The sequence below is a fragment of the Argentina silus genome, assembly GCF_951799395.1.
Source record: "Argentina silus genome assembly, chromosome: 16".
Lineage (NCBI taxonomy): Eukaryota > Metazoa > Chordata > Actinopteri > Argentiniformes > Argentinidae > Argentina > Argentina silus.
The window spans coordinates 13685047-13710201 of NC_139670.1; the positions used below are offsets into that span (position 1 = coordinate 13685047).

The 25155-nt window shown below is 46.2% G+C and overlaps 3 protein-coding genes across 6 annotated transcripts in view; 2 read left to right on the top strand and 1 right to left on the bottom strand.

The window, feature by feature from the left end:
• The window catches only part of ctbp2l (C-terminal binding protein 2, like), an 81344-nt gene extending 77644 nt beyond the window's left edge, over positions 1-3700 (top strand). For 2 of the 3 annotated variants that reach the window (XM_083687378.1, XM_083687379.1), the window contains 2 exons: positions 66-183; positions 1357-3700. In XM_083687378.1, coding sequence (XP_083543504.1) covers positions 66-183; positions 1357-1537 — 299 coding nt within the window. In that variant the 3' untranslated portion in view covers positions 1538-3700. Of the gene's footprint in view, positions 1-65; positions 184-535; positions 611-1356 lie in introns of all 3 variants that reach the window. The other variant, XM_083687380.1, reaches the window with a different exon arrangement.
• Positions 3701-4682: 982 nt separating this feature from the next.
• zranb1a (zinc finger, RAN-binding domain containing 1a) lies at positions 4683-20664 on the bottom strand. The gene is made up of 10 exons (XM_083687901.1): positions 20463-20664; positions 18906-19792; positions 15275-15462; positions 13904-14057; positions 12927-12998; positions 12149-12347; positions 8873-8993; positions 8171-8300; positions 6666-6895; positions 4683-6211 (listed from the first exon to the last, which is right to left on the bottom strand). Exons 2-10 carry the CDS (start codon positions 19726-19728, stop codon positions 5993-5995), a joined length of 2136 nt encoding a protein of 711 aa, XP_083544027.1. The 5' UTR covers positions 19729-19792; positions 20463-20664; the 3' UTR covers positions 4683-5992.
• Positions 20665-21526: 862 nt separating this feature from the next.
• hpdl (4-hydroxyphenylpyruvate dioxygenase-like) lies at positions 21527-24897 on the top strand (the record flags this gene model as incomplete). Of its 2 annotated transcripts, XM_083688151.1 has the most annotated exons (5): positions 21527-22251; positions 22392-22558; positions 22741-22892; positions 23185-23309; positions 23567-24897. In XM_083688151.1, 5 exons carry the CDS (start codon positions 21527-21529, stop codon positions 23742-23744), a joined length of 1347 nt encoding a protein of 448 aa, XP_083544277.1. In that variant the 3' UTR covers positions 23745-24897. The 2 variants fall into 2 exon arrangements, with proteins under 2 accessions (XP_083544277.1, XP_083544278.1); XM_083688152.1 differs by lacking the exon at positions 21527-22251 and having other exon boundaries at positions 22440-22558; positions 22745-22892.
• Between the last annotated feature and the right edge of the window lie 258 nt (positions 24898-25155).

The window sequence follows — 25155 nt, forward strand, 5'->3', positions numbered from 1 at the left end:
TGTGTGTGTGTGTGTGTGTGTGTGTGTGTGTCTCTCTCTCTCTCTCTCTCTCTCCCCCATTATAGGCCGTATCCCTGACAGCCTAAGAAACTGCGTCAACAAGGAGTTCTTTGTCACCACAGCACCATGGGCAGTTATGGACCAGCAAGGCGTCCACCCTGAGCTCAATGGCGCCGCCTACAGGTAGGACAAGGAAGCACTACACCATGTGTGCTGCCTACTGTCTGTCCGTCTGTCTGTTTCCCTCTGCATTATCCCTTTCCTTGGTTTTAATTTTGTTATTTGCCTCACAACATACCTCAAAACATAGATATCCTAGAATGTTTATGTTTGATAGTTCTGGATGAAAAACAAATGAAAGAAAGTCAATAGAAAGTCATTGAATTCAGATTACAATGTTATGCATTTAGTATGTACACTAGTATGTGGTAGTGGACCCCCCCCCGCCCCCCATGTAGAGTAGCTGTTGTCAGGCTAGATCTCATTCCTCCAGCTGATCTCCGTCTGTCCGCCTTCATGTGCTTCTCTCATACAGCCAAGTGAACCAAACTCTTCAGGCCCTAACAACCGGTGTCCCCCAAGACAAAATTAATACCTAAATCAGGACCAGGTAAATACTCCATAACTCAGATCCACGGGCCAGCCACTCTGCCGGTCCTGGATGTACAGAACCTTATACTGTGTATGACCTCACCTCTCATCTGACTTCTGTGTGCTACTGTATCACCTCTGCTCCCAGTTCCCCAATTTATATCCCCTTTTTATATTCAGAAACATACACCAGTCACTGCCAGTAGCCAAAAGTTAGGTTTGGAGTCAGTAAGCATGACAGGGTGCCATTCACATGGAGTCCTCTCCTTCATTCATGGATGGTGGCGGTCATGCTTCTGTTTAATCGTCAGATGGACGCGCCTCAGACGTGTTCTATTCACGAGACACTTTTGTTTTCTGTTTTTCTCTGTAATGATATGTATGTAGAGATATGTCACACAAAATGTTCAGTATTGCAGACCCCTTTCCCCCCCCCCCCCTTCTCCCCACATTTGATAGGAGTGGAGTCAGATGTAAAAGTTACAGATATAGATGGATAGAGCCATCCAGGGAAGCGCAGGCAGCTTAATGCAGTGGTTCAGGTGGGGACGTGGCCTCATGTCTGAGTCACAGTCACTGGGTGCAGTTTGAAGAGAGAGAGGAAAAGGTCACCGACTGTGGATGCTGTTCCACTCTCCCTGTCCTGGTCAGTCAGTCGCAGAGGAGAGAGGGGACCTGCCCAGGGTGTCTGTCTCTCTGTCTGTCTGTCTGTTTGTCTGTCTACAGTTGACCCTTTCAACTGACCTCTGACCTCCCTCTCCCCAGGTACCCGCCGGGCGTAGTGGGCGTGGCCCCAGGGGGCATCCCGGGGGCGATGGAGGGCATGGTGCCAGGGGGAGTGCCCATCGCCCACACCCTGCCCTCTGGTACACACCCCTCCCAGGCCCCCTCGCCCAACCAGCCCTCCAAACATGGCGAGACCAGAGAGCACCTCACCGAGCAATAGCAGCAGAGAGGAAAAGCAAACGTCACACTCAAAACCAACACTCAAAACCAACACTCAAAACCAACCAATCAATTTAACAAACCAACAAACCGACTCCACAAACCAACTGGGACCAAGGGACAGTGAACACACAACCTGCTGCCACTCAGCACTGGGAACGGTGAAGCGTTCCGAACGGATTTGTACTTAACGTTCTTTCGTTTATACTCTCTCTGTCTCTTTGGGTTCACAGTACAACTCTACTCTTTGTTGTTTTTTTTCTTTGGGGAAATGCCTGTTCGTTGTTGTCTGGGACGAGTCCAGTGTTAGCACCGTGGGAGAAGTGGCGAGCGGCGAGGAGACTCAGTCCCGCCACCCACACCTCAGAGCTCATGGGAAGGCCCGCTTCCTTGATACACCCAATGGGAGAACACAAGAGAAACCTTTGGCATCATGTGCTACTGGACCTTAACCCCCCCCCCCCCCTCCCCCCCGCCCCCTTCTTCCCCTCCCCCAGCCCCCCACCTCCCCCCCACCCCCGCCCCCGCCCCACCCTACCCCTGCCCCCCCCATCTTATGTAACTTTGTGTGTTGTTAGGTCTCCTCTCAGTCCATACTGTATTACGCCCCAAAAGAGAATATTTTTCTTTTGATCTTCAGTGTGAAAGGCAGAAATGAGACTAAAAATGATTATAAACTATATATATTTATCATTCATCAAACAAAAGGAAAAGACAAGATTGCTTATCAGTAAAAGTAATCTATAGAGGGGAACTTTAACCCTTTCCTGACCAAGGCTTGTCACCAAGATCCTGTGACACAGTTGTCAGTTACATGTTTTCACCACCAGAGAGCGCTTTTACATAGCAGAAAGGTGGAGAATGACAACAAGTTGTTGCATTACCAAGCGGGGGCATGTGTCTGCTGAACACTGACCAAATATAGCATCTGCAAGAACAAAGGAAAAGCATAGCTGGTTTCTATGGAATTAATGAAAATGATAGTGTTGGCCACTCACACACACTCAGAGAACATCAGCTTTGAGGAGAATCAAAAGGGCTGAAAACACAATAGTCCCAACACTTCAATTCAATTAAAATCTGAAACTGTAGTATTAAGTCAGTTATAACCAATATTGTTCCAAGTATTCTAGGGCAGTGTTCAAAAACCACATGCCCTTAATGTCTGATTGTAATTCGTTCTCGTCTGGCTTGGAGGTCATGGGAGATTGGACGTATTATACGCTCCAGAGACAGAGGAGTGAGTTTGTTATGGAGCGCACGACTTCTCTCTCTGAGATCTCAGAACCTCAAAGTGACGATTCTCTCGACTATCGGTGTGTGTATGCTGGAGGAGGGACACTGTGTGACACGTCTGACCGTCAACAAGAGGACGTCATGTGCTTTTTGTTTATTGGCAAAAAAAAAAAAAAAAAAAAAAAAGACATTTTGTGCAGCTGTCAAGAGGACATTGTTTATAATCACTAAAGATGATGTTTGTGTGACTTTCCTCACTGTTTGCAAGAGGACGCTGTATCTGGTTTTCTCTGTTGGCTAAAAGGACATTTCTGTGTGACTCCTCCTGGCTGATGGTGAACGGACAGGCTGTCTCACTCTCCCTTGTGACTCTCTGACCTTCAGGCGGTGGGGTGGAGCCCACGCCACGCATCTCTGTGGGCAGGAAAGGGTTAAAGCAAACTTTCATTCCTTAATGACTCAGGAAAACACTTTTTTGCAGATATCGTTTTTTCCCAAAAAATTGTCTTGAGAAAGAAAAAAACAAGAATAATCTGGGTAGTGTGGATATTTTCTCTCTTCCCTCCTCCCCTCCATTGTGGTATTTTTATATAACAAGACGCATCCCATGTTTTTGGTGTTAAAGAGTTTTGCAGAGTCCTGTTAGATTTGTATTGCCTAGTTAAATGTTCCTATAACCATAGTCCTACGTGATCCACCCTCTCTCTCTCCTTCTTATATTTTCTTTGTTCTAATGAAGGCCAGGTTCTTTGGGGCGTCCTGTACTCTGTAAGAGCAATAGCAAAACTCCTACTTAGTGTCCCAACAATAGCAAAAGAAGAGGCAGCCAGCAGTATGTTTTGTTTTTAGTGTGAGTATTTGTATTTGTTTCTTGTACAAGGTGAACATTTAGCATTCAGTGCAGTTCAAATAAAAGATACAATTCTGAGATCAAAATGTCTGCATCTGTGTGTGTGTGTGTGTGTGTATGAGACTGTGTGATTGCTTGATGTCTGAGTGACATGCTTTATAATAGCCAAAATATAATTGCTTGCCCTTTTCTAATGTGTCAAAGAGAGTATAAACATACCAATGATTTTATCCTTCTTCTTTGAGATGATGTATCTGTAGTTACTTATGACTGATGGTATGATCATGCACTGTTCTGCTTCTGCCACAAGGGGGCAGCATGTGACAGACATTCATATTAGGGCTGTTGCAGGGCTTTCAATGATATCAACGTACCTATCAGAACACAGACAGATCTAGATCAGCTCATTATAAAAAGAGCATCTCTATAAAGACCTGCATGGATTCCTAGCCTACTGTTGTCTCTAACTGAACGCTCCACAGAATGATTGAGGAGGCTGATGGGGTATCGTGCACCAGCACAACCAATGAAGGAGACTGCTAGAGTGTGTGTGTGTGTGTGTGTGTGTGAGAGAGAGCCAGGTGAGTATAAGCCCCAGTGGAACCTGAGCTGCCAGGGATCAGGAGCAGCTGAGGAGAGAGTGAGGCTGGTGTCATATTCCCCCACGGGCTAGGATGAGAATCTACCCCCTCAAGGACACTACCAGTGGGGCGAAACACTGTCACCTGGCCCCCCCGGATCACGTGTTCTATCTAGTACAATATGTCTTATTAGCCAGGCAACACCGGGCCGCTCTACAGCCAAAGTCCTCCTCGGCCCAGGGGGTCTTCTCTGGAGAGATGGTTTGACGAGACTGCTCTGCATCAGTCCATGGGAGTAGGTTTGTTTCCACAATCAACTCAATTCCGAGGACTGTATTTGATTATGTGCATTTGATGTCATGCACTCCTACCATGTGTAGCCTATAGCATCATTGATTCTGACTGAGTCTCTGACCTACAGCTAACCCCACAGACCAGAGACTCTTGGAGGTCAAATAATGTATACAACAACAACAAGGTATGAGTGAGTCTATTTAATGTTAATGCTCTCCTTAGAAAGAAGTCGAGTGTTTGGTTTGTCTTTTCCTCTGTTTCCACCGAAACAACCACCCACGCTGTAACATCAAAATGAGGTACTAAATCACACATAAAAAAAAATGTCAGTAAACTTGTACAGTTTTTTTTTCCTCACAGAAAGTATATGTATTTTTGTGCAACATAAAATTCTTCAAGATTGAATAGTCAAACAGAAAAACACGGAGAAAAACAATAATTCCAAAAACAGGGCAGAATAAAGTATTGAGTGCTTCTGCACACTAGCTCCTCTAAACAAATAAATATACCATTCAACTTTTTTTAAAGGATTTTGCAGAAGGCTTGCAAAAAAAGAAAAGAAAAAAAAAAGGGATAAACGATCGAGAAAAATAGATGCTCTTCTTTAACCTTATAGATACACACATGGGATAACTCTCGTTAGCTTTAAGCAAATTCTGTCTGGCATATTTCTTCTCTAAATAGAATTTTTTTCTTAACAAGTGCAGCTTTAAGTTTCCTTAAATATAATAACTTCCTAACTATACTGGTTCTTCTCTGGTTTAGGGGTCATGGCAATTATTCCAATAACAACTGAATTGATACAAAGTCTGAGGGTACAGAGAGGGGGGGTGGGGTGGGGAAACATGGGAGAAAACAAAGAGTAAAATGTGCTTTCTTAGGTGTCTGTCATGAGCCTCAGTGAGGATTCCTGTCTTTGATGCTGGTATGTTTTATCCTATTACATAACTTACAGAACACATGCATTATTATTACATGACGGGGGGGTAAAGATTTACACTTTGGGGGGAAAAAAGAAAATAATATCTTTTTAAAGATGATTAACATGAACCAACTAGAATCCTTTATTTGAAATAATAAGGTAATACTTTTTTTTGTTTTTTTTGTTGCAGCAGGAGTTTTTCCAGATCGGTCAGTTCCTCCATTTTGTCTTGATGCTGACTGTTGCTGCCCTGGTTGTTATGGTTTTGGTGTGAGTGTGTTCCTTCAGATGCAGCCTCCTCTCTTCAGTGCTGAGATGGCAGAGTGACTCAGTGGCTCTCTGAGGTGAGGAGGCGTATGAAGGGGTGCCCCCCCCCCCGCCCCCCTCCCCCGTTTAGGGGGTTCCGTCTCCCGCCCACAGGGGCTGTCCGTGGGTGTCGTCGAGTGACGGCATTGAGCCTCCCACACTACGGCGCCTGCCTGCCTGCTTGCCTCTCTCTCTCTTTCTCTCTCTCCCTCCTTCTCTCTCTCTCTCCCTCTCTCCCGGTCTCTGTCGTCACCCCCCCCCTCCTCCTCACTCGTCTTCGTCCTCCTCCTCTTCCTCGCCGTCAGAGAGCGAGGCGCAGGGGCGGACCTGGCGGTAGCCGTCCAGCCACTTCTCCACCATCTGGGTGACCAGGGGGTGGTTGCGGCGGCGGGAGCTCTTCTGCATGGCGGCCAGCATGCCGCCGTCTGTCACGCAGCAGTCCAGCCACTCCCTCAGCAGCTTCTCCTGCTGCTCCTCGTTCCCCATCTGAGACAGACAGAGAGAGAGAGAGAGAGAGAGAGAGAGAGAGAGACACACAGACGGGAGTGAAAGAGAGGAGGGATGGGGAGAGAGAGAGAGAGAGAGACACAGACGGGAGTGAAAGAGAGGAGGGATGGAGGGAGAGAGAGAGAGGTCAATAGAGAGGGGTAAATAGATTGAAAAAGGGGGCAGTCAAACAGACAGACAGACAGACAGACAGACAGACAGACAGACAGCGGTCCACCAGACATTACTCAGTGTCACACTCGCATCCCTTATTATTCACAGTGCAGCACACAGACGATGACATCATGAGACAGAGCAGTCACCAGACTCATTTACTACAGACACGCTCACATGCCAAGACACACAGCAAACACACATACACATCCATCTGGGACTTAAATAGGCCCCACACACACACACACACACAAACACACATACACTCATTATCCTGTACCTCTTGTGCAGAGAGAAAGTGTATGTGTAACAGTTTCCTCTCGCTGTCCACCAACGGCAGGAAGGTGACTGTGACGTCGTCGTCAGTGTTGAGGTTGGCGCCCGCGCCACGATTGTCGTAGCCGTCGTTCTCCATGGCAACCAGCGCAGAGAAGTGTCCCCGCGTGTAGCCCAGGGCGATGGGGCTCTTCCAGCAGAAGCTCTGCTCCCACAGAAGAGGCAGATACACACCTACAGGCAGGCAGGCAGGCAGCCAGACACACACACACACACACACACACACACACACGTTAATAAGGTGGAACGCTGCTTGCCATAGGAAATAAGAGTTCATAGAACGGACAGTCACATTTAAAGTCAACATTCCTGGGTGGGTGAGTACCGTGTTCTATGGCTGCAACAACATGCCTGCCGTGACAAAGCGCCTGATTCCATCACCACGGACCTCCTCCTGGGAATACAGTTTCTGCCTCAACTCACACCGTGTGTGTGAACGCTGACTGAAGCTAGGCACAATTTTACTTTCTGACTGTGCACTAGTGGTGGCCTTAAACCCCCCCCCCCCCCCCCCCACCTGCTCTGGGGTATGTGAACAACTGGCCCATTGTGAGCAGTGAGTAGCAGTGCAGCCCTGTGCTGGGCTGTGCCCTGCTGTGCTGTGATGTGCTCTCTTGTGTGCCCTGGTTTTCTATGAGCGCTGGCTCCCCACGGAGCTCCGCTACTGGGCCCACATCCTGCCCTGGGCAGCACACGCTACAAATCACTCTCCCTGTTAAATGTGCCATGGAGGCGGGGAGGGGCCAAGTCACTACAGCAGCAGACTCCCGGGGCCGAGTCACCACGGCAGCAGACTCCACGGTCCTCTCCTCACCAGCCTGCTCTCAGCTCAATATAAGCGCGTTTGGCTTTTTGGACCGTATTTTCTAAACACCGTCTGATTTCAACTGTTTCCGTGTGGAGCCGCACCCATGTTGATTATCCATGAACTCTCTTAATGGAACATTCAATGTAAGCTTGATTATTATGGATTAAGTCGGTCTGGTTCAGATCGACATGGTTAATGCCCGTGTTGCTGGAGAGCAATGTTGCAGAGCAGTTATGTAACCTCGCCCCCGGGCCCCTAGCTTACACATTAAACTGTGGTATGGACTCGTGTGTTCCCAATAGGCTTCATACATGGAGACGGAGGGCAGACTCAGAAGGAGTCATCACACTCTCTCTCTCTCACACACACACACACACACACCACACACACCAATTTCATGCATCGACCAGGTGCATCTTGTTAAAATCCCATCACCCACTCTATGGTGAAATGAATAGCTTTTACAGGTCTGGGTCCAGAGACTGGCCAAGCCCAGGCTTCCTATGGAGCTGTCACTTGCAGCTATGGATAGACACCTAAATATGTACCATCCATACATCCATAACCTATTTATGCTTGGAACGATGTCTTTAGGTCGACTGGGAACGTAATGCAGTTCCTAAATGCAGTTGGGTGCTCACCTTGAAAACGGGTGTAGCCTAGCGTTTCCCCGCGGAAACTCTTGTAATACTTCACTCCGTAGACTATGATTGGCCTACGAAGAATGTGTGCAAGAACGAAAATATGAGTCTGCTCCAGGCTGGCTCCAGGCTGTGGAGGGGGAAACAAGACAATAGAAATGAGATGAAGAATACAGTAAAAAAAAATAAAAAAGGGTTATTCAACTTGATTTACCATCGTCTCTGAACTCTTGACCTGTATATAATATTTTTTTTTTTTTTTTTTTTTTTTTTTTAAATTAAAAAGGCTACTGCAGCCCTCACATGCCATAACCCTGTATGTATATCAAATCAAAACATTTCATTTATAATATATATTAAAAAGAAAAAATTAAAAGAAAAAAGGGAACTTCATCATAGTAACAGACATGGTAAGGAAGGCAGGTCTGATCCCTTGAAAACCTCCTTCACTGAGTATGATGGCCTTCCCTCTGAATAGTAGTACTCTAATAATAATGGCAGTAGCTTGTCTGTCACTGACGGTGTCGCAGCTCCCCGTCTACATGACTGTCACTGAGTGAGCATGTATAAGCATACAATATTGGTTTCGCACCATATCTCTTCCACCAGTCCATTACTGGCCCATTGTAGGAGAGTACACATCTCAGGAAAAGGGTGGAGGATAGTGGTGGTGGTGGTGGTGTAGCAGCAGCAGTAGCCTACCTGACTGGCCAGGGAGAGGATGAAGGCCCAGTCCTCCTGCCACTGCTCCTCTCTCAGGGAGAAGTGCAGGCCGAAGCTCTGGGAGTACCACGACTCCCACTCCTTCCACCGTGTGTAGAACCTGAAACCACACACACACACCCTGGCGTCACTCTACGCCTGCGTAACGCGACCTGCCACCGTGCACTCGTGTCACTCATCCACGCCAATTCAGAGAAGCCTGTATCATGGTGTTGACTGAAACTTGGATTCTTCCCTGGATATTAATGGCTTCGGGACTTCTATTCGACTCGATGGTGACTGTGAGGTGACGGGGGAGACACAGGGAGGAGGCGTTTGCTTGTATAAAAGACCGCAGATGGTGCAGTAATGTTACTGTACGAGAACGACTCTGTCTAGCAGACGTAGAGCTGCTCTCTGTGTCGCAAAGGCCCTTCCACCTCCCGAGGGAATTCCTGTGGTTTATATACATCCTAAAGCCAACGGCAAATCAGCTGTTGATGTAATATTCAAAGTGACACAACAACTGCAATCTCTCTCACCGGATTCCCCCGACTTGATATTGGGAGATTTTAACCACTGCAAATTAAAGGGCGCGTTGTCAGGTTTTTAGCAGTGTCTCATGCCTTACGCGTCGTAGTAAAACTTTAGACTTGTGCTGCGGTCCTATTAAGGGGCTTATAAATCTGGTCGGTGGAACCCCGCTCGGATCATCACATCATAATGTAGTCCACCTCCTACCGATGTATAAGACTGTTACAACAACATGAGCAGGTGGTGAAGCAAAGGGTGAAAGTCTGGACTGAGGACAGTTCCCTTGCCCTTCAGGGCTGCTTCGAGTGCACAGACTGGTCAGTGTTCTTGGACTCTTCAGACGACATAAATGAACTTACCGACGTGGTGTGTGGCACCATTACGTTTTGTAAAGACTCTGTGATCCCTACCAAGGAAGTGAAAGTCTTCCCAAATGATAAACCCTGGGTTTCAAAAGAATTGAAAAGTCTGATAAGTGAAAGGAAAGCTGCTTTTAATAGAGGTGATGCAACCAAGGAGAGGGAAAGCAGAAAAGAGGGAAGGGCTGAAATTAAGAAAGCTAAAATTAATTACATAGACAAGATAGAGACAGAGTTTAGAAGCAATAACCCAAGAGCTGCCTGGAACGGCATGAAAAACATTACCGGGTGTTATGAGAGGGGGAATAAGGCAGATAGTCTTGGTGGTTTTAACTCTGATACTCAACTAGCTGACAGTTTTAATGAGTCCTACTTGAGGTTTGATAAACAAGATCTTACAGAACAGACAGATGAGCTGAGGAGCAGGACTAAGTCGAGTCAAAAAATGACCGTTGACACCGTTGCAAAGTTGTTGACAGACGTTGACACTGTTGTTTAGGCAAACCCATAGCAGAAAGAGCACGGGCCCTGATGAGATCTGTGGCAAGGTGCTGAAGACTTGTGCTGAGCAGCTCTGCAATATTTTGGATATTATCTTTATGGAATCTCTTGAGCTACAAAAGATACCAGTAATCTGGAAACACTCAACTATTGTCCCTGTTGCCAAGTGTATAAACCCAAAGACCTTAAATGATTTTAGAGCTGTAAGCACATGTTTGAAGTTTAGTGATGAAGGTTTTTGGAGAAGGTGATAAAGCAGGTTGTTCAGCAGAAGGTGCAGGATTCTTTAGATCCCCTGCAGTTTGCTGAAAGAGCTGGCGCTGTAGAGGATGTCACCCTGATGCTGCTGAACTGTCTGTATCGTCACCTTGAGGGCCCCCTGACTCATACCAGACTTCTGTTCTTGGATTTTTCTTCTGCTTTTAACACCATGCAGCCACATTTGCTTGTAGAGAAACCCCTCTCTGATTTTAATCTTGATATTAATATCATTGGATGGATTTAGACTTTCTGACAGACAGATCACAGTGTGTGAGAGTTGATGGTGTCCTCTCATACAGGCTCCACCCATCCACTGGTACACCCCAAGGATGGGTACTCTCTCCCCTTCTTTAGATTCTTTACACAAACAGCTGTCAGAGCAAGAACTAGTAGGAACTAGATCATGGGCCGGTCGTTACTGATTTTGTGTCATGTTGGAAGGAGTCTTTCCTTGAGCTGAATGTGTCTAAAACCAAGGACATGACTATTGATTTTAGAAACTCAGCACACTTCCCCCAAACTCACAGTTATTGAGGGAACTGAGATTGATTTGGTGGAGAACTACAAATATTTGGGTACTGCATTTGATAATAGGTTGTGCTTTCAGGCTAATGCAGATGCCATTTCTAAGAAGGTATGGTCTTTACTTTCGAGAAAAATGTATTCTATTAATATGTGCACCAAAATAATGACTCTGTTCTACAGAGCTTTTATTGAGTCGGTGCTGTCTTTTTGTATTGTGGCGTGGTTTGGGAAACTGAATCTGGCCAATAAGAATAGGCTTGGTCGGCTTGTCAGAGTGGCCAGTAAAGTTATTGGGGTGAACTAAGCACAGCTCTCTGACCTTTACGATCAGCAGGTTGTAAGGAAGGCCCATGCCTGGTCAGTTGGACTGTACTGACCACCACCTGCAGAGGGAGTTTGAGCTTCTACCTTCAGGTAGAAGATATAGAGTTCCAACTCATAGGACTAAAAAATTCAAAGACTCTTTTGTTTGCACTGCAATTAGCAGACTGAATTTGCACAAATGATTGCAGAAAGTGCTTAGTGCACTCAGCAATTTGCTCCTCCTTAGTCTTCACATGAAGTGAACTTGTACTGTACTGTATTGTTGTCTCTGTGTCCTGTCTGGTATGTTGGCTTTCATGTTTAATACCTGGCTGAAACCAAATTTCCCCCAGTGGGATAATAAATTTGATCTGACTTTGACACCGGACCCACATCGACTCGTCCATTGTATTGGATGACAGGGATATTAGCTATGTAAGCTACAATGGCTTCAGTCCGTTCGTTGAGTGTTTTGTTATCGAGCCCCCATACCAATACTGTGTCTCCATCTCAACTGTTACACAACATCGCATTATTTCAGTGACATTCATTCGCTTGGGATCTAATTATCTGACATATTGTACACAACTGGGCAGCATTCATTTTAGTTTCACGAAAATGGGGAGGCATAATTAGTTGTTTGTTATGCTGACAATTACCCATGTCAAACCCACACAGTGTGAGTCATGTACAATACAATGACCGGCGGGGGGGGGGGACTGACAGGGCCTTTTCAAGCCTATAATAGCAGTGATGGTAATCCAGTCTTGCCATGCGAGTGCTCGGTGCTCACCAATGGGAGCAGTCGTGCAGGCTGTCGTGGAGGGTCTTGCGTAGGACCGAGTCCTTGTCGTAGATGCCCCAGGTGGCCTGCAGCACCGAGTCCAGCAGGCAGTCGCCGGCCGTGCGGTTCCACAGAGCGTACAGCCTGCTGTCCAGACGTGTGCCCAGCTCCAGAGACCAGTTGATGATGGGAGACTCCTCCTCCAGTTCTGCACGCACACACACACACACGGGGAGGGGGGTGGGGGGTGTTGGGGGGGGGGGGATGGGGGGGACAGAGGAGAGAAAGAGGACACGGCACCCCGCTCAATGACTTTATTCATTCTTCACTCATTCTCTCGTGGCAACAATCAACTGGAGCAGCCATCTCCCCTGTAACCCAATTACGGAAGCTTAAATAGGTCACAAGACACCTCAGAGACCTGCAATGCTAACGACCAGCGTTAGATGGTGATGGGGAGATATATACATACACAGAGTCCTGGGAGTGTCATTGGGTAAGCGAGTGGGAGGGAAATGAGAGAGATCAATTAGCCTAATTAGAGTGAGAGGCTGGGGTGAGGGAGTGTAACTGGTGAGATGAGCAGCTTGTGGGCACTAAAGGAGGAGGGCTCTTACTTCACTTCACCAGCCCATCTGAGGCCTGACGCAAAACAATCACCCACACATATGGCTCATCTCTCTCACTCACACACACACACACAGATCTAGCACATATCTGATTCTCATGGAGATATGCAGATAGGGAGTGAACATGAAACACAGAGCGGCGTTTTCAAGATCTTAACCTTTTTGTACGTCTCGATCCAAGACCTCATCAAACAGCTTCTCTTGGACTGCAGGGGGCAGGTCTTCTATGTCTGCAAATATACAATGACATCACGGAATTACAAAAAAAGAAGAAGTACAAAATCAACTTTATGTGACCGTGTCCAAAGGCTGCACAGACCACCGGCAGTAATAACTAGCACACATACATTGTGAAAAAGCATGCTTTTTAAATGCCATTCCATTCAAATGTCAACACACTGTCAGTGGAAGAATGTAAACATGAACTCTTTGCAGTAGCTGTGTTTTTGTGCATACTGAACAGTGTACACAGAACACTGGTGGCCATTCTCTGGCTCAATAGTGAATGCACTGACTTTGTCTAAGAGAGAGCCCTTGTGGTGGCCTGGAGCCAAGCTCTGCCTGCACAGAAATACTTGGCATAACAGAAAAAACATTCAAATCTTCCGATGAACCCCGAGTAATATTTCCTCCGGACCCGCGGCTGCTATGAAACAGAATATACAACTGGGAACTCTAAATTAAAGTGCACAACTCAATGCAAATATTATGCTAGCGGGCAAAACACTACCCTCTCTCCAGACTACAGGAGCTGCGCTACAAGGCTCGCCTACATTCTTCCTGTTTCCGGCACACAAAAAAAAAAGAAAACTAATCTTGGGGAGGGATCATGCACAAAAATGGAAAAAATGATCAAATGATTTCAAGGAAAAAAAAAAGAAAAAAAAAAAAAAATCCTATTTTTGTTGGCCTATTTCAAATCATTTAAAATGCAGGCCTATTTCTCAAGCATTTGAACACATCAGAGCAAGCCGCTGCATTGAAGCTTCCGGGCGGTTCTGCGCATTTGCAAGGTGAACACGCTCCAAATACGCAGAGTTACTGGAGCGTGTTAAATCATTCATGATCACTGAGAGCACGATGAAAAGCAGGCGGGTGGAGGAGTAGAGTGGTCGCTCGCGTCAGTTGAGGTCACCTGCTGGCAGGGTGAAGGTGACCAGGTCGGTGAGGAAGTAGCAGGCGAAGTCTCCCTTGCGCTGGTGCAGAGAGGCGGCGATCTCCCTGCGAATCTGTTCCGTGAGCTCAGGGCATACCATGGCCGGGATGCACTTAGCCGCCTGCTGGCTCACCTGGAGGGTCAGAGGAGACATGGGGGGGGGGGGGGGGGGGGGGGTATTCATTAACGGGACACACTCTCAGACGGAGCTCCTCTCCAGGAGAAATACTATCATGCTGCTGCTGCTGCTGCTGCTCTGTATTCGTGTGTCTATTCTGAAATGTTTTAGGTCAAACTTTCCAGCTGCAAAACCCACTGATCATCTTGAGTTTTTCCATCAGTGTCTCTTATGAGACTAGCCTAGATTTGTATTTATTTTTTTATTTTTTTAAAGGTCAAACAAAGGGAATTGGTTTATCAAGTGTGTTGACATGGGTTATTGTTGTTGAAATATCACGAGTGCCATCTGGAACAGAGGCGCTGTTTTCCTGTCCGAAAAAACAACGGCCAGCCTCACAGGGGCAGCCTAGTTTGAATGTCAAATCTGCCCCAACCAAATGAATACAATCAACAGTGGCAATCGAAGGGCTTTCACTAGTGCCTGGGCGTAAACAGCCCCTCCCTGTCCTGCCAAAATCACTTGTGTCATTGTGTGGCCTTCCGTGCGTCTACTAATCACCGCCAGGGCCGGCATGCCACCAGCTCACATGAGCTCTATGGCATCACGTCCACGATGGACCAATGGCCGGCCTGCAGGCCCGTGTAATCCTCTAACCTAATCCTTAAAGTACACTTCCACCGCAATTATAGTCAGTGTATATATTGTCCTCCACCTTCAATATGATAGACAAGTCAAATCAGAGCAGGACATTCATTGCATAATAGATTAGGACACCTTGAAGCTACTGGGTTTATTCCCATCATCATCGTTGTTGTCGTCGTCGTCGTCGTCAGGACTGGGGAGTACGGTGAACGTTTGCTAAATTCATTTGGTAGTAGCAGCCTGATACACCCAATAGAAACTCATCAAATCATCAATATTCTTTCCAGTGAACAAACATGACTTTCGCTCTACAAAACACACCAATGCATATTTACTTCCTCCAGCCGGCCTTGCACTCTTCCCTATTCTCCTGATATGAACTTTTAGGGGATGAGGGGGGGGGGGGGGGGGTGGGTGAATGAATGAGCTGTCTGTTAAATCCGCTTAGAGTATATTCATGGCTTCAGTTCCTCAAAGGAGATGGTATTACCGGATATTATATGGCCGCTGTGCATTTGAGATTTGACGCCTCTTAATCCCCCCCCCCTCCACCAGCGTGGTGGAAGCGTCCCTCCCCGGTAGCTTACCTCAGTCAGGAGGATGGCCAGCATGTCCTGCCGCTGAAAGCGGATGGCCAGATGGACCAGGGTGAAACCGTCGTCAAACGCCGACACGCGGTTCAAGAGACGCACCTCGTCTGCCGTGAGCTGCCGGGCGATGTCCCCGCCGGAGGACTTGTAGGCCTCCACAGCGGCCAGGTCCCCCTCCACGACGCCTGCGGGCACCGGGAGGGAGAGAGAGAGAGAGAGAGAGAGAGAGAGAGGCCATGAGGAGACAGGGATGGAGGAAACGCGTTCTGTATTCACACTGAGCACACTGCATATCTGAGATCCTGTGGAGGTTAAATATAGACAGTGTTTGGATTGTAAACCCAGGGAACACAGGGCAATACAAACAGTGTGTTCCCTCCTCAGAGGGCCTGTCATCTCTCCCTGCAGTAGACGTTCACTGGGAACACACCTGACAGTGAACATCCCACTGCTGTCAAGCTCGCCATTGTAAGAACAAAACGCTTTGTGTACATAATGCAAAGTATAGACCTCAATGTACTTGTGTATCCCTATGGCAAGTGTGCATCAACACTGCAGACAGAAACCAAGCACTTGGAATACGTGCGCGCTAGCTAGCCGAACGGATTAGCGCTTGGAGCGGCTCCAGAGAAACGTCCCCGCCGGTAATGAAACGCAAGACGTAATTGACAGCCTGTCATGTTCATTAAAAGGCCATACAACACCGTCCATCAAGCCTGAATATGCTTCAGACTGTTCCCAGTCACGACCAATTAATCGGAATTTGCCTATAGGCCCGAATCTGGGGCTAATTTACATAGCTAGGTCTTAGTGAGGCAATCAATGTTAAAGAGCTAAACATGACAGGCCTGGGAGGTGAGTGGGATCTAACCCTTGACATCACAGCATTATTTAGATTTGACCTGGGACAGTAGTAGTGGCTAGTCTGGCTGACCTGAAGTGAAACGACTCCACAGTCATTATTTAGAGTTGACCAGAACTGACCACACAGCCTAGTTTTCCCAGCAGTGGCCACTCTGGCTGACCTGAAGTGAAAGAAGAAAGGACCACAGAGCACAATTCACAGCGAGGGAAACGGAACTCGAGCTCTGACACAGTCGTTTTGGAGACAGACCAGACGGAGGACACGGTGTACACATTAGTTATCCTAGCTAGCTTACGCCTAGCTTACGCCTAGCATACACACACACCCCCCCCCCCCCCCCCCCCCCCCAGTAGTCTCAACATCTGCTGTGGCTGAAATGAGGAGAAGAGTTAACTAGAGCAGCAGCGACCCCGGAAGCGCTAGCTAATTTTAACAGACTCCCCTTGTGAGGACATTCTTTGGCAAGGAGAGCAGTGCGTTACCTTGAGAGATCCTGGTCTGGAATGTGTGAGCGTATCCTGTCTCCTTTTACTAATGCAATGTGACAGTCCGCAAACAATCCCTCTCCATCAAGAGGCCAGATCGATAGGAGTGTGTGCTCATCTAGAAATGCTTTGTAGGATTTTGAGTCAAGAGGGAAAGACAATGTCATGGAGAGAATAGCTCATGAACGTGAAGTGCAGGCACTCAGGATAAGGTTGAGTTTCACTACAAACCAGCCTTATTTATTCAGCGCAAACGTCCCATCCTCTCCAATTACTTTGTTAAAAAAAAGGAGTAGAGAGAAGTTTGCATTGCATAGCATTTTTGCACCTTGGTTCAAATCAACACCGTAGTGGTATCGTAATGTTTTTACAGGGTCATATATTCTCGCGGCAGGAAGACTTGAGTTGCAGGCAGAAGTTACTGTTGTTAACTGAAACAAAAGAACAATATTACACAAACACTGTCTGTTTCCTTCTGCGGAAAACTAAAATGAATGGGATCATCTGAGTTTTGGACATAATAACCAGAACTGAAACAACATCAAATATGGGAAAGGTCGCTCTTGCCAAATGAGATGAAAGCCACAAGATCTGAGGAAGTGCTCAGACTACTCAGAATGTGCCACTTGGCTTGGTCACTTCCTACATCAAGGATGACCTCATCAAGGAGAGTTCCAATATACTCCTGACTGTATAATTGCAAGGAAACATCTCAAGTCTCAATGTTGACGTCCAATACCATTACCTACACCAATGATGTGCAAAGAGAGATTGCATCCCCACAGTGAGATCCAAATAGAAATAAAACATATCTTAACCTACTCATAATGTAGTCTACATTTCTGATTGTCTAACATTCATCAGCAAGTCATAAAGACAGCTGATGATCTGTACCGTTGTATGACAGGCAATTCTAGGCATAAGCTAGAGGCCTCACAGATTCACTCAAGATGACACAATACTCTTCCTGAATGACACGCTCCGACGCCAGACAGGGACATAAGACCACGGGGGGAGGGCAATCAGAGCGAAGGTCAGGACTGTGTCTGTGGTCATGCGTCGTGTTCATGTTTATGTTTTTTTTTTGCCTGGTGTTCATGTCAAGGCTATATTTCTTTTTTTCCTCCAAGGCTATTTTTACTGCCGTGTGCTTGGCTCAGCACATAGGCCTAAGCACTAGCTACCACTGTATACAGGGCTGTGTTGACTGGGAGCCAGGGGAGTCTCTTATTGGACCTGCTCTCTCTCTCTCTCTCTCTCTCTGTCACTCCCTGTCCAGACAAGCCATTTATCCACTCAGGCTAGGGAGCACTCTCTCACTATCAGGGAGACACTCTCAGCACAGCAAAAGGACCAAACACTCCGGAGTTCAATGGGACCCGGATCAAATTCTAAGCCTACTCATTCTTCGACGGTGTGTTCGTAGTGCTGCAATACAGCAGCTGTGTCACTAAAAAGAAAAAAGATTCCTCTACCCCTCCACCACTTTTCTACTCATTCTTCTTACAATAAGACAAGTCCTTCCTCCTACAGAACACGTTTCTCAAGTACATTCAATATAGGCCTAGGCATAGGCTACTGTTTGTTTGTAAGCACGGTCTTGCTCACAGAGAGAGAGAGAGAGAGAACTCACAATTCAAGCTTTCTAATATTGTACTCCAAACAATGACGACAAAGAGGACAGAGAAAATGCTGGCTGAGAGCAGAAATGCTTTCTTTCAACACCAAAAACGTGGTTAGTGTACACTACAAAACCTATGCATTTACAGGCTGAGGTCATCTGCATACAAAGTAACAAAAGGAATGGAGAGGAAATTGAATCCACAGAGCAGCCACCAGGACAAAGACAATCAAACTATTGCCTCTGAACCATCACTCTCTGCCATCAGAGTGCATGACATCATGGAGAGCAATAAAGAGCAGCCTCACAATGCCTGTGTTGTTATGAGGGGAATAAAGGGACAGGAACAGTGAGCTCTCACACCAGTGGAACATATACTATAGGGACATTCAGGTAGTTCAAAAACAGAGAGAGGAACACCAGCCAAAGTATTCCTGGACTCACACACACACAATGCTCATACCATTGACCACATATAGTCTACTGGAATTCACTGGATAGGCCTGGGTTGAGTCATTACAGGGTGGGACAAAAGGTAATAAATTCACTCTCACTCTGGGCTAGTGTCCAAAGGACAAGCATAGGTAATTGGGCTAGTGTGCATTGTTCATTCACACTGACACTACGAAACGCACACATCCTCTGAAAACGACTCACCTGCACACGCATTGAGGAACAACCAGTCTGTTTTCCTCATTCGATTTTTAATCTGCTTCATCTTTTTGAAGTCGACCTCGTGCTCCTCTTTGCTACTCATGGCCCCAGCTGCCAGCTCAATCCTCTGGAAGTCCATTTTCACCTCTGCCTCCCTCTTGGAGGGTGGTGGGGACCTCCTCTGGCCTCCACTGCAGCTACCCCTCCACCTGGCCCGGTCCTGCTCGTTGATAATGGAGGAAGGGTCCTCAGATTCCGCCAGTTCAATAGCCTCATTGGGTTTGGGGTGGTCGCAAACCACGCACTTTCTGGTCTTGGGCCAGTTCTGGTAGGTGCACCCTGCGCATGTCCAGTGCTGCACACGGGTGTTGAGTCTGTTCCTGTCGTTGTACTCCTCACAGGGGTCCACGGGGGGTGGGGGGGAAGGGCGGCAGCCTGCGTTGGAGCCAGAGGTCTGGGGGGATTCTGTGGGACTGTGGGTCCTCTGGCGCTGACACAGGCACTGAGTGCAGCGGATGGCACGGGGCCAGTTCAGGTAGGTGCATATCTGACAGGACCACTTACTGCTGGTTTCAGCAGTGCTGGCTGTCTTGACGCGAGGCCTGGCACTGGAGTCAGGGCAGATGAGGAGACTGCTGCTGCCCTCAGTGCTTGGGGGGTCCCACTCTGGTCCAGGCTCTAGACTTGGACTGCTCTTAAAAGGCTCCTCAGTGATGATTGGACCACTGGGCTTCTGTGCACGACACATGGTGCACTTGATCGCAGATGGCCAGTTTTCATAGGTGCAATAGTCACAGGCCCACTTCACACCCACCTCAGTCATCATGGATCAGGCGTTCCACAAACTTCTGCTCCTCTGCCAAGGAGATCAGGCTGAAGCTGACTGGCTCCTAAAACCAAACAGAGATGTCAGAGCAGAAGATACTAAAATAAATTGTATAGGTACAGGTATTCTGCAAAACTGGTATAGACATGCAACTCTGAAACCTATGCAAGCAACGGGCACACCACACTTCAAACTAGTAAACATTGCACTTTGGCCAACAACAACTCAACGTCCTTGTGGCGAGCTAACCTATGTAGCTACCTAAACTCTATTAGCTAGCGACTGAATAGTATGGCCAACTTTTATTACATACTGCACATGTCACGGTTTAACTGGCAGTTTAACTTACTGCTTCTGATAGCATTAAGCAAGCAACGCTAGCTGACGACTACAATGCAATAATAGCTAGCTAGGTAACCTGTTTTTTGTTCATTTGGAGGACTAAGACTACCGATCGATGTTTTCTGATTTGGCTAGATATGTTGAAATAAGCCCTTTGGAAATGACTATGTGGCCACTAAAGAGTTAGCAATAACAACGTTAGCTTGCAGATAGCTAGCATGCTAACGCGTTATGTCAGGGGGGGGGGCGGGCAGTCACACAGTTGATGTAATGATATAAAAGGGCTAACGAGCTAGCGAGCTAATATATATAGCTTGATCTCCAACATTTTGAAAATTGTCTGCTTCTTATTATAGCCGTGCATGACCAATAGCTGGTTGAAGAAGCCTTACCTTTCCGTGTTTGTACTTTTCCTATCTGGTGCTGAAACCACAACAAACCCTTGTCGAGCTGCCCAGTCCCTCCTCCTCGTCCTATCGAACCGTTCCCAATCCACTGTTCTTGCCGTTCTTTCTAGCCCTTTCCCTCTCTCACATGTTTTCCGTTCTTTGATCAAAATAAACCCCGAAAAGGACCGTGTTGTAATGCAAGCCCCCCCTGTCCACCTCTCTTATTTAAATCATGTTGTTAATCCCCCCGTACTCCATGGTTGACATAGCCTCTGGGCTTAATGGCGGCCACGGAGAGATGAATGTGTAGCAGAGCCAAAATAAACCAGCGAGCAAAGGCAAGGAACGTCACGAATCATCTGGCTCAGCAAAGAAGGGTGATTGGGTAGTTCTGTTGTACCCCTCCATTGGCTATATTATAACATGTTCCCGTCCATTTAAATTGCATGATGTAGTATTTAATATTGTCATGCAGTAGTTTGAAGGTGTGGAAAACCTCGTTGATTCATGTATTTGGCCTCGCTGATGGACTGATCCGATGATTTACTCTAGCATATTGCACAGTGTAGCCAGGGCTTATAAGTACGTATTTCAGTAACAGTCCAAATGATTAGGGAAGATTATATCATTTCTACTTATTATAAAGCTCCCGACCTTGACAGAGATTGTTGCTCTTTTGCACGCAATCAAAGCGAGTACTTTGCACCCTCTTTGACACAATCCTCCTATACCCCACCATACATACATGGGAAATGATGTCTGAGGCTGCACTTACACATCATTTATTCTGTAAAACCCCTCTGAAATTATGCAATGTAGAACTTGATTTTCGTACCACAGGCACAGCAATAGATCCACGACCGTCAGTGTAAACAAAAATACTGTATATGATGACAGGCCATGTAAACATAACGATGGAACGAAAATGGCTAAAAATGGTCATTTATATTGAACTGTGTTTATTGTTGTCATCTAGCCCACGTGACGCAAACATTGTTTTCAAGTTCAAGTGTGGATGACCTGTAAAGACACACCTCCTGTCAATTAATTTACGTCACAGAAAAAAGATGGCAGCCTACTTGAGCCGGTTGCATCACATTTCACTCCACGTTTCAAACGTGGATAAAATAGCTTATGATCTTGTTTCCAAATTTAAGTTTAATTTATTCGCAGCGAGACTAACGGAGAGGTCAAAACAGTTGGCTTTCAGAAAAGGAGCGGCAGTTTTCGTCGTTAATGAAGGATCAAATCAGTCGCCTCATACTACTAGGTTGAATGGGCAACTGTCAAGCACCAGAGCTAATTCTCCTTTAGAAGATCAAGAATGGAGTAACGTTCGAACGGGAACAAGGCACAAGAACGACGACCATGAGTCGAAATGTCTTTACGATGTTCATCCACAGTACTTCGTTGACACTGCATGCAATGTGTGCTTCGAGGTCGAGGATGTAGAAAGGTCATTCAACTCCCTTCGCGACCAAGGGTGTGATTTCCTGGTGCCCCCGACAGAGGTGAGTGACGAGAGGGGGCTTGTCACATACTCTATTGTCAAGTCAATAGTGGGGAATGTGTGCCACACTCTCCTTGACAGGACTAAATACGAGGGAAGCTTCTTACCTGGATTTCATGACGTTGAAAACCTGACCAACAATGGCTCGCCTGGGGACACGGTGGAATCTTGTCCAATTTCTCATTTTGACCACATCACCTATGCTTGTCCAAGAAAAAACACTCCACAAGTTATGCGGTGGTATGAAAGACACTTTGGTTTTCAGAGGTTTTTTATTGACAGGTAAGTTGATGGCGCTACTATTGAATCAGACAAACTGTGAAATGCGTTTTGAAATGCAGTACAACCTGATGCACTGACTGTACGTTAGAAGGGTTGTCAATTGTGAATATAGCACAGTTGTATCATGTCTCCCTGAGCAGTAACGAGGATGTGGATGAAGGCTACGTCCTGAACCAGGATGGCATGGGACTGCGTCTCACTGCAATGGAGTACTGGAAATGCAGTGAAGCAGGAATAAAGCTTCCCTTCAAGGATGGAAAAGAACCTGATTGCAAGTTTGTCATTGCAGAGTCACTACCTGAACAAGGTAATGTCTTCATAGGGTTATGTTTCTCAGTAGAATAGTTTTGGTTTGATGATCTACGAATGAGTCCAGGCATTGCCTCTACTGTTATCATTGCATCTGTGCATTTAGCCATTTGCTAATACCTGAGTCCTGTCTGTGTCTGTCTGTCTGTGCCTGTCTGTCTGTCTGTCTGTCTGTTCTAGGTAGAAACCAGGTGGATACCTTCTTAGAACAGCACAGAGGTCCAGGGATCCAACATATTGGGCTATATACACAGGACATAGTCTCCTCAGCACAGACCATGGGCGAGGCTGGTGTGCACTTCTTCTCCCCTCCGCCTGCCTATTACACAGAGGTTTGCCTCCTGCATAATTCCTGTATTTTAGAGGCCAAGCATTATGTGAACAGTAGACTACATTAATCATTGTAATGCAATGCATTAAACTCATACAGCAGTCTACGACAGTACATAAACCTCAAGAGATGTAACTTCTGTTTAACAGGCAAAGATTTACTATACGTTCAATGTCTGTGTGATTAATAGATTGTTAACCGTGAACTTGTGCATTATTTGGATACATGTACTGTATGGTTATTTCTGCCACTCTGCTCAGTGATCCTTAGACATGTACTCTGTACTGTGGTAGGTGGGTAAACAGCAGGAAATAGAGGACGCAGGTCATGACCCCCAGATGCTGTCCCAGCACGGGATCCTACTGGACACAGATCTGCGCCAGGATCCTTCATGTCACACAACATCCAGTAAAAAGAGGTAGGATATATGCAGGTAGAAAATGATGGCACGCCTCAAGGACTCAGTCATGGTTTTCATGCAGATTATAGGCTTTCATTTGTCACCTGATCCTAGTCCAATAATATTTTCTATTCGTGACCAAAACATGGTCTAAAACTATGGTGTGATATTCCACTTACAAACAGTGAAAGCCCAATGCCCTTTCACCGTTTGTAAGTGGATGTAATATTGACAAAATCTAACCCATGATTTCTTGTCTTATTCCTTCATAACAGATACCTCCTCCAGGTGTTCACCAAGCCCATTTTCACAGAGGACACCTTCTTCCTTGAGCTGATTGAGCGAAGAGGAGCATCAGGTTTTGGAGAAGGGAACATCCGTGCTTTATGGAGGTCTGTCCAGGCTTACATGGAGAGCGAGAGAACAGAGTCACAAGGACAAAACCACTCCTAAAATCTATTTGCAAACTGGTCAACATGAATAATCCAGAAAGCCTTTTAGCTGATAACGAGTGTCTTATTTATGATATATATAAAATGCTAAAACACTCTTAATGTATCTGTTTTATAAAATGTTGAACTTGAAGGTGTAGATTTCCATGAAATGGAAGTACTGTAGTTTCAAAATGCACTGTACGAACAACAGACATACTGTATGTATATACATGTTTATGAGGACTGACTTGAACAAGAAAAGCTACCACACAATGAAACTGTTAATAAATACAGTGGTGCCACAAGTCATTTTATCAGTCTAAGAGCACATCTAGGGGATTTTCAGAAAAGGAAATTCTAAGAATACTTTGGGTTGTTGTGCTTTTCTACATTTGGCAGCAGATGCGTGACACAACTAAGACTGGCAACACAGATGACAGTTGGTCATGACTTTTTGAAGGACTCTGGACTCAGTGTTCTTGGCTTTTAAACCATTAGTTACACACCACACTGAAGACCATCAAGTACAGGCACCACACTTGAGAACACTTTATCCTCCCTGTTCACCATTGCCAGACATTGAATTTGGATAGGCAGACCTCCAGAACATTGGCCCCCTTGACTCTCATTAGACCCTTGATGACAGCCACCTCAGCACCTGAGCTCAGAGTCAAAGACGAGAGCTACACTATAGCCTTCTCTCAATCGTTACTGTAGGAACACGGCTTCTTGCGTCCTCTCCTCCGTCCTCCACTCGCGTCCTACTGAAAATGCGTTGGAGGAGAAGATCTAGGTTCCTCCCCTTACATATTCTCCTCCAATGCTTTTTGAGGACGAAGCGAGTGGAGGAGTCATATTCCCAAAGATTTAGAAAAGGCTTCTGACTGACACACTTGTTATTGACGGAACAGCATAGAAGTCATTAGGGGTTTGTGGGTAAACACTCGGCAGAGTGGTGACGATAGGTCATCTGACAAATGATCCCAAAATTAACCGGAGACTTTAAGGTTCAATTAGCTTGAGATCTTACTGTTATGAGCCAATGATGTCTGGTAGTGGTGGTGTCGTTTAATGGGGTTCTATCGAAGCCAGATGTCCCTTTTATGTTTTGGTTCATTTCCATTGAACACTGGAGTAAAACAAATAAAGCTGAAATATATATAACCCAGACTCCTAACCCTAACCCAGACTCCTATTTTGTGTCTACATGATTTCCATTGGGATTTAGTAAAGTTGTTCCATTGACTATGACACTGTGCTGCATCCAACTAAGCAGGTGCAAGAACATTTACCATTCATTCAAATGGCTGCAAAGTGATGTAAAGGTTGTTGGAAAATGTTCAGCCTTAGAAGATATGAAAGGATACAAAACAGTCATGTGTTGTAGAATCATTTGTCTAATGATTCATACAATGAGCATAATGTATGTA